This window comes from Urocitellus parryii, chromosome 3, assembly GCF_045843805.1.
Source record: "Urocitellus parryii isolate mUroPar1 chromosome 3, mUroPar1.hap1, whole genome shotgun sequence".
NCBI lineage: Eukaryota > Metazoa > Chordata > Mammalia > Rodentia > Sciuridae > Urocitellus > Urocitellus parryii.
In genome coordinates, this window is record NC_135533.1 from 210456383 (window position 1) to 210473708 (window position 17326).

The following is a 17326-nucleotide window of genomic DNA, read 5'->3' on the forward strand; positions in this document are numbered from 1 at the left end:
GAGTCACAGTCTCAGAAAGGACAGACACTCCCAACTCTGCTGTGCATCTCCCACTTTTCAGTGCTCTGCAGCTTAGATCAGCTGTTCTGTAGCTGTTCTGTAGCACAAGGTCACCTATAGAGGACAGCACCTGCCCAGGAGGCACCAAGGAGAACTCCATTGTCACTCCTTTGCAGGCTCAAGTTTGGCCTCAGCTCTTAGCCACCTGTCTCAGTCCTGTGCCCCCCACTGCAGGTCATTCACCTGCTTCACACCAACACTGATAAGTTCAATGACACAGAGACCTTCACTTACATTGTTTGAATAAGAAAACCAGCAGAGACCCTGCTTTCCTTCTGTGCTTTTGTGTACAGTAAAGGAGGAAAACTAAAATACTGGCAAATAATTATTCCTTTGAGAAAAACAAAGATATTAGCAAACTATTCTTTTATTTTCTTTTTAAGAAAGAGTGAGAGAGAGAATGAGAGAGAGAGAGAGAGAGAGAGAGAGAATTTTTTAATATTTATTTTCCAATTCTCAGCGGACACAACATCTTTGTTTGTATGTGGTGCTGAGGATCGAACCCGGGCCGCATGCATGCCAGGCGAGCACGCTACCGCTTGAGCCACATCCCCAGCCCCAACAAACTATTATTTTCATATTAACAAATTCTTATGGAAAGCAACTAATTAAGTGTAAACCTTCCTTTTTCCTCTGCTTCAGTGACTCTCTGTGATCCTTGGTGAGGCATCATTCATCCTTTCCAGGTTTAGGAAAGGCCAGAAAGGCCAGATTGAACTTTTTTTTTTTTTTAATGGTGTTGGGGATTGAACCTAGGGTGTCCTCACACATGCTAAGCAAGCACTCTCTCACTGAACTACATACACCCCCAGCCCCAAGTCTGTTTAAAAAATATGAATAATGAAAAGTAATATGATTTTATAATATACATTTGACATAAGTAATGTAAATTTATGTTGTTAAAATACTAAAATGATAGAATATCAAAATAGAATATAAAAGTAGTTAATGATAAAACAAAAAATAAAAGTAAATATCCAGAGTATCTCCTCTAAACACAATGAGATGAACTTAGGAATAAATAACTGAAGGAAAACTTGAAAATTCACAAAATGAGGATAAACAACACTTAGTTTAAGAATAAATTAATCAAGGGGCTGTGGCTATGTCTTAGCAGTAGAGCACTTGTCTTGCACATGGAGGCCCTGGGTTCAATCCTCAGCACCATATAAATAAAATAAAGGTATTGTATCCTCCTACATCTAAAAAAAAATTAATCAAAGAACAAATAACAGGTGAGAGTTGTGGAGTTGTGGGTGTACCTCTGTGGTAGAGTACTGTTCTAACATACGCAAAGCCCCTAGGTTCCACTCTCAGCACTATAATAAAAAAAAAAAAAAAAAGATAAACTTTGTAACTGTATAAGCATGAGAAGTAAATTTTACATAATAAAAGATGCCTGATGTATGTGCAGTATAAATGCTCACAGTGACTCACAGCGTGAAATAAACACCCTGGCAAATTATATATTTTATTTCATCCATGAAATCAATGGAAAATTTTAATGTAGCTTCTCAGTAAATGAATAAGACAATAACATTTTTTAGTGTACAAGCTATCTGAAAGTAGCTAATAAACTATTTTTAAGAAACATAAATATGAATCTTGTGTCTGAGGAAAAAAAATATTTTGTTTTTAATCACATACACTGAAACCTAGTTGAACTGGAACTGAGGTATTACATTCAGCTGCATCAGAGGAAACACCCATGATCTTCCACACAGGAAGAAGGTGCTTATTCTCCCATGAAAGGCTGGGAGAGCAGTTACTGCACAATCAGTGCAGCAGAGGAACAAACTCTTGTTATAGTCAGCTTTGCACTGCTGTGACCAACATACCCAACAAGAATAACTCAGGAGGAAAATTTTATTCTGGCTCACCATTTCAGAGTTTCAGTCCATGGCTGGACAATTTCATAGCTCTGGGCCTGAGGTGAGGCAGAACATCAAGGCAGAAGGGTGTGGTGGAGGGAAGCAGAAAGAACTTGAATGCAAGGAGCCAGGAATATTATTACTCCCCAGGGCAGGCCCCCAGTGACCTGCTTCCTGCAGTCATGCCCTTCCTGCCTACATTCAAATTACTAACCCAACTGGTTAATCCACAATTAGGCCACAGCTCTTAAAAATCGAATCATTTCACCTCTGAACATTCCTACATTGTCACACATGAGCTTTCACATCCAAACCATAACAAACTCTCATCCAGTGGGTTTTGCTAGCATCCTTGTAGCTGTCATGCTCAATCAAGAACACTATCACTATCCCCATGAACAAAGATACCTGACATACAAATTAGATCTTCTTAGAGTCTAGACTTAGGACTTGAAAGAAAATCCAAACTGCAAGGTGGATTTTTTTTAACACATAGTTCAGGGGCCTGTTTTTAGGAATGAGCCACTGGTAGACACAATACATTTATGATTTTATAACATTTCCTTTGGGTTGTATATTTTCTGGAGCATTAAATACCAATTACAAATTACACTGGGCATTTTCAGATTACTTTTTTTGGGGGGTGGGTACTAGAAACTAAACTCAGGGGCACTCAACCACTAAGCCACATCCCTAGTGCCCCGCCCCATTTTTTGTTGGTTGGTTTCTATTTTATTTATAGACAATGTCTCACTGAGTTGCATAGTACCTCACTAGGTTGTTGAGTCTGGCTTTGAATTTGCGATCCTCCTGTCTCAGTCACCTGAGCTGCTGGGATTACAGGCGTGCACCGCTGCACCCAGCTTGGTTTTAAAATGTATTTGTTAAAATTGAAAACTTTCTTGTATTTTTCACATTTATGGAGTTTTGATCCAATGTACATTTGTTTTGTTTTCTTTTGAGAAGGGGTCTCCCCCTGTTGCCCTGACTGGTCTTGAGCTCTTGGGCTCAAGCAACGCTCCCTGCCCAGCCCCAGTGGCTGGGACTGAAGGCAGGTACCACCATGCCTGGTTGTGTGTGTTCTTACATGTAGGCCAATCGCACATCACTTCTATTCAAGAGGCTTCTCTCCACTCTGCTTCTTTATGACTCTGAATTGAACTGGGATGATGAAAGACTTTCCCACACACTTTATGTTTATAGGCCTTTGTCAAACAATGCACTCTCCCCACATGTGGCTCGAAGGCTTTGTTGATAATAAAAGCTGTCCCACATTATTTAGTTCTCTTTTGTGTGAGTCCTTTCACATTTTTAAAGATTTATATTATAATTGAAGGCTTTCCCACATTCATACAATCACAAGATTCCTCTCCAGTGTGTCCTTTCTCGTGTATGAAGTAAATTGAGATAATCAGGGGCTTTCCCACACATCTTACATTTAAAAGGTCCACTGTGTTTTATGTTGTGTCTCTGAATACGTTTCAGAGAAATGTTCTCCATACTTTACATTCCCAGAGTTTCTCTCCAGCATGAGTCCTTTCATTCATTTGAAAGCACTGGCCATGGCTGCAGGCTTTCCCACATTCCTTGTGTGTACATGGCTCCTTTCCATACTCTGACCAGGCTGAACTCTGATAAGCCTATGTAGGATTGAATGACCAAGGAAGACTTATCCAAACACATGGCTTTCACAAGGTTTTATTCTAGGAGGTGTTTTCTTTTTTAGATTATGACCTGGAATCTGGCTGGAAGTTTCTCCACATTGACTATCTTCTTCGTGTTATCTATCATATTACCTCTGTAAGAAATGAGATGCACACAACCAAGGGTTTGTTTATCAATGATTTTGCATTTGTTCATAGGTATTGAACTTACATTTAAAAATAAATATAAAATTTTTGAGGTGTTGGGGATGGAACACAGGGTCTTAAGCATACTAGGCAAGTGCTCTCCCACTGAGCTCTATCCCCAGCCCCGTGGACTTCTTTATAACATTATCATCAAAGTATAGACTCGATGCCCTGTCTGGACTGTCTGAATCTGCATGGACTGAATGTTCTGCAAGATCTGTACCACAGCTGTCATCAAAACAGCAGTACACACTAACCAGTTTTTTTCTTTTTCTTTCATGTGTGTGTTGCTGGAGATTGAACCCAGGGCCTCACGTATCCTAGGCAAGTGCGTGCTACCACTGAGCTATATCCTCAGCAGATCTCGAGTCTCAAGTCCTGGTCCTTAAGTCCAGCAGATGCACACTCACTCAGACCCCACAATAATCAGGTCAGGAATCTATGGAGGCTTCTCACTGGGTGAAGCTGAAGGCTGGTTGAAGAGAGGGTCATAAGGAGAAGCTGCTGTTCTCATCAGGGTCAAGATGTGGCTGTAGAGTTGGAGAGTGGTAAGGATGATGTGAAGAGTTGGGATGTCCATCCACATGTCCTCCTCAGGCTCTCCAGCATGGGGGCATCAGTGTCGGTTGGCTGAATGTCTGTTCATTTGTTACATCATTTATACTAAATTTTGGGGTTTCTGCTTGCCCTTTCAGTCCCTATCAGCTGTTACTGGGTGTCTTATTGATGTCTTTCATTCTAGGGTTAGGACATTCTAGGGTCTGGTGGTTTCTGCCCTGATCTCTCTCTTCTGACTTTTATCAGGGTGAAGGCAAATGACAGTGACTTCACTCTGAGTTTTATCAGGGTTGTGGAAAATGACTTATTTTATTAGGCTATGCCTGATGACAATATTGAAGGGCTCTGAAGGCTTGTCTGGCAGGAACTCCAGTTTTATTTTAATATGGAGTTTTAAAATGGAGTTGCTTAGGCTAAGGCCATCTTTATACTGTGTGTGTAGACATGAATCCCAAAATTCTCTTGAAGTTTAACTTTCACTTATTTTTACAAAAAAAAAACTATTAAAATCATACAAAAATATATCTTTTGAGAGTTTATTTCAATTTTTGTACTTAGTCTTATAAATTTGTATTAATCGTGTATCAATTCTTTTGTCTAAACCCTCTAGTTGAAGATAGTAAAATAAATTTGAAAAGCTTTCATTTAAAATTAGCATGACTGAATAAGCATAAGAGAAATTCCAGTTCTATGCTTAGTTGATCAAGGCAAAAACATATTGTATGGAAGAGGTGAAATTTTTAAGAGAAGAGATCCTGAAAGTAATATTCCCAGAGAAATAAAATTTCCAGACATAATAAGAATTTCCAAAACCTTGAAATTATGGAGCTCAAACAGAGATCTACAAGAAAGCAGGCAATGTCTGGGTTCCAGGGGAAAAGAATATTGAATATACTGAGGTCTTCTCTGACAGGGTGGGCAAGTGGAGATGGAAGTAAAGATCTAGAAAGCTCAGGAAAACAGAAGACCTGCTGGCTGGAGGATGGGCAGGGGTGTGGTGCTGCCTCCTCATCTTGTCCCTCCCCCAATGACAGGATTACTGTGTGATGAGAGAGCACAGCTCTGTGACATAGGCCTGAGTCTCACTCCCCATTCCTGAAGAGAACTCTCAGGATTCATGTGTCCAAGTGACACAGTGAAATTCAGATGAGGGAGAATCCTCTCTTTCCTTTAAATAGCATTAATGCTGCATTGCTGAACCCAGCTTCATCACCTGGGCAATGGATATGATCCTTGCTTTGCATGTGGACTGAGGATCACTAAGTTGCCCAGGCAACTCACCATCCTCTTGCCTCAGGCTCCTGAGTGACTGAGATTATAGATTTGTGCCACCATGCCCAATAACATCAATGGGTGTTTGGTTTGGTTTGGTTTGGTTTAGTTTTGGTACCAGGGATTGAACCCAGGGTGCTTAAATACAAGCCACATCCCCAGCCCTTTCCAAAATATTTTTTATTAGAGACAGGGTGTCGCTAAGTTGCTTCGTGCCTCGCTAACTTTCTTCAAGCTGGCTTTGAATTCCCAATCCTCCTATCTCACCACTGAGATTTCTGGCATGTGCACCACCATGCCTAGCTATTAATGGGATTTCTTAATACTGTATTCAAATGAGCTACTTTGCAAACTCTAAACATCAATGTCACATTTAAGTACTTTTTTATTGTTGTTTTGTTTTGTTTTTGTGGTGCTTGGGATTGAATCCCTGGCCTCACCTCACACATGCTAGGCAAGTGCTCTGCCACTGAGCTATATCCCCAGCCATAAATATATATTTTTAGAAAAAAATGTTCTAATAATAAAAAATTTGAAAATGGCATTATGTTTTATTTTTTTATTTAATCTTATTTTTTAAGATTCTCAGATCCTTTCAAGGAACAAAGTTTCTCTTACAAATTACCTTTGATTTCTCAAAGGATATGATCCTTGCTTTGCATGTGGACTGAGGATCACTAAGTTGCCCAGGCAACTCACCATCCTCTTGCCTCAGGCTCCTGAGTGACTGAGAGTATAGATTTGATTTCTGCACTGGTCTTCAATGTTCTAGTCTTCCAATTTTATTTCTAAAATGTAGACCTAGAAAATCATTATGAATTACTTACACCATTATAAAAAATATCAGATTCTAGGCTTATGGTACACTAAGGCCATCTTGACCAAAGTACTCCCCTTCCATTTTCTAAATCACTGAGCAGCATTGATGAGCAAGAAACTCTCGACCTCCAGCTAATCTGGCATGATCTCACGCTTACCTTCAAAGGCCAGGTTCCTGAGGGCTGCCAGCACTGCATCTTGGTAGAGAGTGTGGTGGGAAGGATCCAGCAAAGTTCTCTCCTTCCAGCTGAAGTTCAGCCTTCAAAGCCCAGTGAGTCCCGAGAGATCTGCACGTGCACAGGAGGAAGGGTGATGCCGACAGCACTGGGGTGTGTACTCAATTCATCAGTTCACATGACTCTGAGGTCCCCATTTATCTCATGACTCGTTCATCAGATTCTCACTCTCCATCTTCACTGACTTCTTCCTGCACAGCTGTTCTAATGTTAGGACTGAAGGAGTCAGTAAAGCAACAGTGGACTAGAAACACACCTCCTGTTGGTGAACTCAGTGATTTAAAACATGGTGCCTGAATCACCCCTACTTTCTCTCTGTACCCTAGGTCTACAGTACCTCTCTTACCCAAGTCCTACTAACTCTGGGTGGAAAAGAGTTAAGAATAGCAGTCCTGAAACTGAATAACCTTACAAGTGCTTGGTCAAAGTTTTCAACCTTTGCCGGCATTTGGGAACTGGATTTTGGAAGGCACCCAGGGCTCAGTGAGCCTGAACTGTTTATGTGAACAATATGGTATTTACTTAACTCCTGTTTCTTTTTTCTCTCTGGTAGTTTGGAATTTTATCCCATGTTTGGCAGAGGTAGCCTACTTGATCAGCCCCCAAATAACTCTGAGCCCGAGTCTCAATGGACTTCTCTCTCTTTTTGTCCCAAAGTGTTACTGTGTGAATTAAGCCTATCTTATGTGATTATATCAAGAGAACACTTGGAAACATGTACTGTAGAACAATTTAATTAAGTAGGATAAAACACTAATAAAAGCTATTTCATTGCCCTAATGGCAAATTTTTATTTTTACATTAATTAATTATTTATTCTGCAGTACTGGGCCTCACACCAAGCATTCTACCATTGAGCTACATCCCTGGCCCTTTTGGTTTATTTTTTGAGACAGGGTCTCACTAAGTTGCCCAAGCTGCCCTCGAAATTGGGATCCTCCTGCCTCAGTTTCCCAACTAGCTGTGATTATGAGCAAGCACCACTGTGACCAGATGATTATTGGATATGTTAAAAAAGAATGAAATAGGGTTGGGGTTGTGGCTCAGTGGTAGAGCGCTCACCTGGCATGTGTGAGGCACTGGGCTTGATCCTCAACACCACAAAAAAGTGAATAAAATATTGTGTCCATTAAAAAAAAGGGGGGGGGTGAAATAGCCAGGCGTGGTGATGCAGGCCTATAATCCCAGTGACTTGGGAGGCTGAGGCAGGAGGATCGTGAGTTCAAAGTCAGCCTCAGCAACAGCAAGGTGCTAAGCAACTCAGTGAGACCCTGTCTCTAAATAAAGTACAAAATAGGGCTGAGAATGTGGCTCAGTGGTTGAGTACCCTTGAGTTCAATCCCTGACACCACCACCCCCGCCACCAAAAAAAGAATGAAATAAAAGATGGCGCATATTCTTAAAAATGTCACCTTTCAAAAGTAAATTTCAAAAAATAAAAAAAGCTTTTAGTAGTCAACAGAAATACTTTACCAAATCTAATAGGAGTAACAAGTAACTGACAATACTTATAGCCATCTGAAGAAGAAAGTGAAAACTTGACCAACATACATAAAAGATTTTAAGATCAGCAGATCACATTACTGACAAATAGACCAAGAGAGGGAAAAGAGCCTTCTATGGGCCACCGTATATTTGGTAGGCTGTCTATTGATGGAGCAGACATTGTAGAATAGTAGCATAAATCGGGATCACTTTAGTACATAAGGCAGGAACAAAGTTGTATCAAACTAGAAACATGCATCCTTTCCAATTCAGAGTTAATAATCAATTTACTCTTCCTGCGAATGTGAATGGTAAATCTAGTCTCTTTGAGAAATCACAAATCTTTTTGATGCCAGAATAGAGAATTTTCTCATAAAAGAAACAGAGCAAGCCATGAAGAAATGTACTAACAAGAGGTAGAAGACAAACAAAAAGTCGGAGAGAATATCAGCCATACATGCAATATAAAAGAATTAGTGTGGGGCTGGGATGGTGGCTCAGGGATAGAGCACTTGCCTAGCATATATGAGACACTGGGTTTGATCCTTAGCACTAAATAAAAATAAATAATATAAAGGTATTGGATTCACTTACAACTAGAAAATTTAAAAATAATAAATTTAAAGAATTAGTGTGCAGAGTGAAAATAAATTAATGAACACATAATTAAACCATGGGGAAATGGCCAAAACATATTTAACAGAAGAAACCTTGGTTTGTGTGTGTCCCCCAAGGGTTCATGTGCTAGAAACTTGGTCCCCAGTGTGGCAGTGTTGAGGTAGGGACGAGCAGAAGCTCATATGGACTCTGCCCTCAGAAGAAATCAGTGTTGGTTCCAAACCAGCAGAGAAGGACATAGAGGACAACAGTCCTGCTCCACAAGAAAAAGACAAAGATGCTCAAGCAGCAGCTCCTCCTAGATCCACAGGAGAACCGAGGTCACAGGGCAATCCACTGTCCCCAAGTTGCAGAGATAAAAGGCAGATCAAGAATCATCATTTCCTAGAACAAAGATCAATGAGCAGCAACTTCAGGATTGCCCTGTGAGCAGAAGGAGGTCAACCTAAACTGTAATTAATGAATTGCTGGGGATAAGCAAGGACAGACCCGAGACTTAAATACTTGAAAAGGCCCAGGCTTAGGGAACTGCACAGATTTGTAAACCTCACTGTCAGAAACCCAGTGGATTCAAGAAAAATGGCTTCCTGCTTCTGATAGGGAGATGAAAACAGCAGTTGTTTAGAAATATCCCCAGAGAATTCTGTCCTCCTTAAGTTTCCTTCAAAAGAAAACTGTAAGCCAAAAGCATAACCAAATGGAATGTTCCCAGAGCCCAACCTCTGGGAGGAAGGGAAACACCCAAGTAAGTCCATGTCCCTCTAACCTGTCTACCTCTACCAGTGGAGGGGTGAAATGACAAGTCACCAACCAGGAACACAGGCTTCCTCAAAACAAGGCCTGATCACAGGGCAGTGGAACACTTCTCCCTGCCAGAGCATCCTGCACCACCTGCAGAATGCACTGAGAACAGAGCTTAGAGCCCCCTTGGAAGTCCCCAGGGGCACGCCAACAAATTGGGTAACAATGATGATATCAATGAATGTCTAGAAACGTAATCTACAGAGGCAGTCATGAAAAAATAGAAAATCTGAGCAAGCCTACAACACAGAGCTTGATACAATAATCAAAAACTCCCTAACAAATGAAAGCCTGGGACCAAAAGGTTTCACTCTTGAAATCTACAGATTTCAAGAACTGACACCATCCTCCTCAAGTTCTTTCAAAAATCCCTACAAATGAAACATTAAAAAAAAAAAAGCAAATGAATTAATCATAAGAAATGACTGAAAACAGGCTGGGGTTGTGGCTCAGTGGTACTACTCACCTTGCACGTGTAAGGCCCTGGGTTCAATCCTTAGCACATAGAAATCAATAAAATAAAGGTATTGTATGCAACTACAATTAAAATATATATTTTTTAAAATGACTGAAAACTATTTCATAGAAGTTTAAAGACATGAAGAAAAATGCTCAAAACCAGGGGTGACCAGTAGAAGAATGTGTCACTTTTTTTCTTTTTTGTTTATTTTTATTAAAATCATGCATCACTTAACAAGGGGAACATGTTCTGAGAGACATTTAATTAGGTGTTTTCATTGTACATCAGAGTGTGCAACTCTGGCAGGACAGCTCCTACACTCAGGCCATGTGCCATAGCTGACTGTTCCCAGGCAACAAACCTTGACAGCTTGTTACTGAACACTGGACCCTTAGTTTAAAACACAAACACATTACACAGCTGTACAAAATATTTTCTTTCTTTATATTCTTACTCTATAACCTTCTTTTAACTTCTTCAACTTTTTTTTGTTAAAAACTATGACTTAAACATACATGTGGTTCATTTCCAGTTTTAGCACACACAAAAAATTTTAAATGTATAAAATACAATATTGCTTTCACACAATGGACAGGTATAATGCAATGGGTTTTTTTGTTTGTTTGTTTTTGTTTTGCTACCAGGGATTGAACTCAGGGGCACTCGACCACTGAGCCACATCCCCAGCCCTATTTTGTATTTTATTTAGTGACAGGGTCTCACTGAGTTGCTAAGCACCTCACTGTTGGTGAGGCTGGTTTTGAAGTTGTGATCTTCCTGCCTCAGCCTCCCAAGCTGCTGGGGTTATAGGCATGTGCCACCATGCTTAGCTGTAATGCAATGTTAAGTATTTGTGTGTCTAAGGTACAGCAAAAACAAGATAAAAAATAACCAATGGTACACAGGTAGAGGGTACTTACCATGAATGGAGCTTGCAGGACTGGACGTTTCTCTGGTTATCAGCGAGTGAGGGGTAAATGTGGAGGCTGCAGACATTCCTGTACACTGCTGTAAGACTTTATCAACACTGTACACTTAGGTTATTCCAGATTATTAAAATATATAATTTTTCCATTCTTCCATAACAAATTAACCTTACCAGACTTTTTTTTTTACTTTATCAACTTTTTAAGATGTTAAACCTTTGACTCTTTTGTAATAACAGTTTAAAACCGACACATTACACAGCTGTATAAAAATCTTTTCTTTATATCCTTATTCTAGATGCTTTTTTTGATTTTTAATTTTTCTTAAACTTCTTAGCTTTTTGTTAAAAAACTATGACATGAACATACGAATGAGCCTAGGCCTACACAAGATCAGGATCATCAATATCACTGACTTCCCCCTCTCTGACATGGTCCACCGGTAGGTCCTCAGGGGCAATAATGTGCATAGTGCCATCATCTCCTATGATGACAATGCCTCCTGAGGGACCTGCCTGAGGCTCTTGAGGTGTCACTCTTCTCAGAAATATGTCTGTGGTGGTTTGCTTCCTTTTTGCCTCATAGATCTGTTTGTACACAGATAATGCACCATGAACATTCTTCTCTATTAATGAAAACCTTTCAGGGTTGGGGTCCATGCTTTCAAACTTTTTAAGGAGCTTGTTGAGGTCTGTAAAAGCTTCTGCTAGACCCGACACTGTGAATTTTCTTGGAAGTTCTTTCTCTTCTTTTGCAGTTTCCTTTTCTCTTGCTTTTTCTTGGGCTTTGCGCTCCTGGTCCAACGACTCCTCACTGGTCAGTTCCTCAGGAACCACCTCCAGGAGCTCCATGTCATCCTCCATGTCATCCTCCTCCATACCCAGAGTAAAGTTGTTGGCCATCTCAACCACAGCCTTATCCATGTTTGTACCTTCCTCTTCCTGAGCAAATCCTTTGAAATCATGGACAAACCTCTTGAGTGTCTTCTTCCAGATGCCATTCATACATTCCTTGGTGACATCAGCACTCCCTTTCACATTATGTAATGAATAGCGATTCTTGAATCGCTTGAACCACCCAGAGCTGGCAGTGAATTCAACATTATAGTCGGGTCCAGCCTTTTCCTTCAACATTGCAAACAAACTTTTGGCTTTAGCTGTAATCATCATAGTACTGAGAGGGACCCGCTTCCGTGTCTGATCTTCAATCCAGGTCATTAGAAGTTTCTCCATATCTGATATGGGCCCTTCTCGAATTTTTGTTAGTCTGGTGGCCTTCAATGAGGCAGATCCTTTAAGAGCTTCTGTCACTTTGTTCTTGTTCTTCAAGATTGTAGCTATGGTGGAATGGGACATCCCTGATTGGCGAGCAATAACCATTACTGATTTTCCACCTTCATAGTCCTTAATCAATTTTAATTTTGTTTCTAGGTCAATCACTCGACGTGGCCTCTTACTGGCAACTTTAGCAGTGGATTTTGTGTGAGTAGGAGCCATGATGAACACAATAGCATAAAATTAAATTGAGTATATGAGAACAATCAAAAGATGCAGTAAACCACCAGCTGTAGGAGGCTGCTGGTGACTACTGTCCTACACAGGGTCCGTTGTTGGCTGAAATGTCATTATGCAGAACATGACTATGTAAAGTAATATATGACCATTGGAGAGTCTGTATGACAATAGATGAAAAGATTAATTAGATAATTGGAAACATTGACAAATTGCAAGAATAAATACTTAGGAAAGGTCAGACAGTTATTACACGTGCTCCAGCAACATTTCCTATTAAATCTGAATTTATCCATAACCGACAACCAAGCCATTTTCCCCACTGTATAAAAAGTTTTCAAGGCATTAAAACTTGTGGACAAGAACAAGAATGACACTGTCAACAAACTTCAGCCAGGCACAGTGGCACATGCCTATAATCCTAGCTACTCATAAATCAGAGGCAAGAGGATCACAAGACCAGCCTGGGCAACTTAGCAAGACCTAAAAAAAATTTTTAAAGGATTAGGGAGCTAGTGATATAGCTCAGAGGTAAAGTACCCCTAGGTTAAATCCCTGGTGAAAAAAAAGGCAGGGAGGGGCAGGACTGAGGATGTAATTCAGTGGTAGAGCACACCTAGGTTCAATTCCCCGGGACTGAAAATAACAACAATAATAATAAACAATAATAAACTTGGGTGTGGTGGTGCATACTATTCAGGAGGCATGAGGATTCCAAGTTCCAGGTTAGTCTAGGCAATTTAGTAAGACCCTGTCTCAAAAAATAAATTAGAAAGTCCAGGGGTGTAGCTCATGGTAAAGAACCCTGGGTTTAATCCCCAATAACATACAGAGAGAGAGAGAGAGAGAGAGAAACACCTTGAGAGCTGGGGATCTAGCTCAGTGGCAAAGCACTTGCCTAGCATGTGCAAATGCAAAGTCCTGGGTTCAATTCTCAGCATGCAAAATAACTAATTAAAGGACAAACTCGAAACAACCCAAGTCTTATAGCAGTAGATGGTGAGTGAACTGTGTGAGCCGTGCCTCAGCAGCATGTGTGCGACAGACTAAGGCAAAGAAAGCACAAGAAAAGCCCTTCGGCACAATATCAATGGTATGTTGATAATAATATTAACTTACTGAACTCTGAAAAGAGGCAAAATTCTGCTTCATGATAAACAGATGGTATGCTCTACAGAATAATGAAAACAATTGGGGCAGTGGTGACTTCTGAGTGCAGATAGGTGGTGACATCAAGGAGTCATAGCATAACTGACAATAGTCAATTTAGTCACTTGGGTGGTAAGTCCATGCATGTTTATGTTCTTACTGTATAAACTAAGCATAGAATAAATAATTTATTTCAAGACTCTCTTTGCCACTTCAGATCTTATTATTCAATCCATTCGGGTTCCAAACAAGAAAAACTCTTAAACCTACACCATGGTATCCCATGCCTAAGCACATGAACAAAGTGTGATCCAGTGGCAACAAGATCCCACAAAGGGAACAAGGGGAAAGCAGCTAAGGAAAGCAGCCTGCTTCACCCACAGTTCACATGGGGACCCACACTCAGAAGGTGAAACACACTCCCAAGCCTGAAGACCACCCTCCTGTGCAGGTGAGAATTGAGACCCTGAAAGAGGAGGAGACAGTAGGGTGTGGAGGTGCCAGAATTAAATTTCTTGAATCACTGCTTAGGAGTGAGCCCTCTCAACCTAAACTAGCAGACAGCCCCTCCCTTAATGTTCTCTTAAGAACAGGTTGACCTCAGGGGAAAACATTCCCTGAAATGCGACCCTATGTCATCCCCTGATCTCCACCTTCCTCCCTCCCCATGGTATTGGGGACAAAGGGACACTTCCACTGAGATATATTTGGCCCTTTTTATTTTGAGACAGGGTCTCACCAAGTTACCCAGGCTGGCCTGGAATTTGCCATCCTCTGGCCTTATCTATTGTCATACAGAATCTCTGGCCTCAGGGATTACAGGTGTGCACCACCATGCAGGACTCCACCTGTTTTCTACTCATTTGCTCCTCATTAACTGTTGAGATAGTAGGGGTTTCTCCCTATTACAATATTCCTTTCAAATAAAATCACTTCACACCTCAATCAGGATTTTGTTTGAAAGACACTGTCCAGAAACAGCCCTAGTGCAAATAACACCTTCAGAAAAGGTATTAAGGACAGAGTGTGTAATTCAGTGACAGAATGCTGGCCTAGCATGCACAAGGCCCCAGGTTTCATCCCTAGCACCACTAAAAACAAAGAAGGAGAGAGGACATCAAGACCCCCTCTCTTCGACCCAACCCCATCAGCATATGCATCCCCAGCTGTCCAGTACATCTTCTCAATTTAAAGGGTGCCTGCCGGCTGGGGATGTGGCTCAAGCGGTAGCACGCTTGCCTGGCATGCGTGCGGCCCGGGTTCGATCCTCAGCACCACATACCAACAAAGATGTTGTGTCCACCGAGAACTAAAAAATTAAAAAAATAAATAAATAAAAATAAAGGGTGCCTGCCATAGTTGGTGTGGGCAAGCAGGACACAGAGAAGGCTCCCCAGGAAGAACCAACCAGGCAGGACTTCAATGACCTCTCTTTGCAGAATCAACATTGGCCTTATGGAATTTTGGTCTTACATACATTCATTCATTCATTCATTCACTACGGTGCTGGGGATTGAACCCAGGGACACTCTACCATTGAGCTTCATCCTTAGCCCTTTTTTAAATTTTTAATCTTGAGATGGGGTCTGGATAAGTTACTGAGGCTAGCCTCGAACTTTTGATTCTCCTGCCCAGCTTCCTGAATTGCTGGGATTACTGGAGAGGTCCACCCACACCTAGTACCCATAAAGTTTCTAAAGGGAACCCTCTACCCAAAGACATTCTTTTTTAATATTTATTTTTTAGTTATAGATGGATGTAATATCTTTATCTTATTTTTATGTGGTACTGAGGATCCAACCCAGTGCCTCCTGTGTGGCAGGCGAAAGCTCTACCTTTGAGCCACAATCCCAGCCCCCGAGACATTCTTAAAAGGCGTCTGTGTCTAGATAATATAAAAAAGGAGATTGGAAGATTCTTACAGTGGAGTGTCAGGAAGTTTTCCTCTGCTTTACTCTTGGTTGAAAAGATTCCAAACAAAATACATCTTTTAAAGAACGTCATTCATTGCTTTGTGGGAAACTAAGCAATTAAAATGTGATGTCCGTATGAATCGCAAAACGAAAGATGAATAGTTGACACTGATGTTGTGAACTGGAGGAGGACAGTTGGCATTTGGGCATGGGGACAGGGATGTGGATTTGTGACACTGTTTCCCATACATCTGTAAAACTCAAGGGGAAAACGATGACCCTGGAGCGGGAAAAGGAGGGACAGAGGACCCCACCGACCACAGCCCCTTCAGCGCACGAACCCCTCACGCGAGATGTCCCCTCGACCCTTCCGCCGCCACCGCACAGTCGGGGGGGACACAGCGCTGTCCAGAAAGGGCTTCTGGCTCGGCCCAAGTCGCGGCGCAGGTACAGGAGAGGACAGTGGGTACGGGCCTCCCGCCCGGCCCCACCCCGCTGGGCCGAGGTGCCCGAGGACCCAGAGGTGCCCGAGGACCCAGAGGCGCCGGCGGCTGACAGGGCCACAGACTGCGGAACTGAGGCAGGGAGGCCGGGGTCCCCCCAGGGCCGGTTCCACCAGCCTCAGCCCCATCTCAGAACGCCCCGCCCCTCACTCACCGTTTCCCCGCTTCCGAGAGCTCCTGGGTTCTCCCCACGGCTCCCGCAACCGGCCTACAGCTCGGTCCCGGAGGAGCAGAGCGACCCGCCCCCCGTAGCAGGGAAGCCAAACCGCAGTGGAGCTGGGGGGTGCGAGAAATAAGATCCCGCGAGAATGTTGAACACCCGCGGGCGCGGCGGGGTCGCGCCGCCGGATTGGACAGCCCGCAGCCCACCCCTGCGCTCCTGATTGGATACGGTTCAGGCCCCGCCCCCGAATATTGAAAGAAGAAGCAAGCGGAGCGGGAATGACAGGTCCTAGCCTCCATCCTTTCTGAGACTGGGTTTTCTCTTCTCCCCAGAACCTTGCCTGATAAAGGGAGGCCAAGTAGGTGAATATTTGCATTTCGGGAGAACTTAACTCTTGGCTTTCCAGAGAAGACACTGGCATCTTTTTTTTTAGATCTCTTTTTTTAAATGGTAGATACACACACACACACACACACACACACACACACACACTATCTATGTGGTGCTGAGGATCGCACCCAGTGCCTCACCTGTGCTAGGCAAGCGCTCTACCACTGAGCCCCAAACCCAACCCAGATACTGGCATCTTACCTGTATTCATGAAGCTTCCCCCCACCCCCGCCGCCTTTTTAAAAATTTATTTTAGTTGTAAGTGTACACAATACCTTTATTTTATTTACTTATTTTTATGTGGTGCTGAGGATCGAACCCAGCGCCGCGCACGTGCTAGGGGAGCGCTCTACAGCTGAGCCACAACCCCAGCCCTCCCCTTTTTCCTACTAGACTCGGGGTCACAATGGGCTCAGGGAATTCCAGACTCAGCTTCCGATGAAGCAATCCCCTGGCCTCACAGGAGGAGAGGATCTCAGGCCAGGTCAGACCAGACTACAACAGGAGGAATAGCTTGATGTCCTGCAAAGGTTAGGAATGTGATATGAGGTTGATGTTATCAAAAGCATGACCAAAGCTTCCTGAAATTTTATCTTGCAAACTACTCATTTTCATCCAGGAAAATGAAAACACTCTAAGGAGAGAACAAACATATGAAAGGCATGGAAAAACTGGAATTATATGGCATCAGTATTCTATAAAGGAATTGAAAAGAGAGAAAAGTAAACATTTCATGTAGTT

General features: G+C 42.2%; 2 protein-coding genes across 3 annotated transcripts in view; one reads left to right on the forward strand and one right to left on the reverse strand.

Moving 5' to 3' along the window:
• Positions 1–17326, forward strand: part of Acp5 (acid phosphatase 5, tartrate resistant) — a 44682-nt gene that overhangs the window by 3422 nt on the left and 23934 nt on the right. The window lies entirely within an intron of this gene.
• On the reverse strand, positions 10348–16274 carry LOC113190419 (uncharacterized). Its single transcript, XM_026399676.2, has 2 exons — positions 16187–16274; positions 10348–12627 (listed from the first exon to the last, which is right to left on the reverse strand). Exon 2 carries the CDS (start codon positions 12450–12452, stop codon positions 11340–11342), a length of 1113 nt encoding a protein of 370 aa, XP_026255461.2. The 5' UTR covers positions 12453–12627; positions 16187–16274; the 3' UTR covers positions 10348–11339.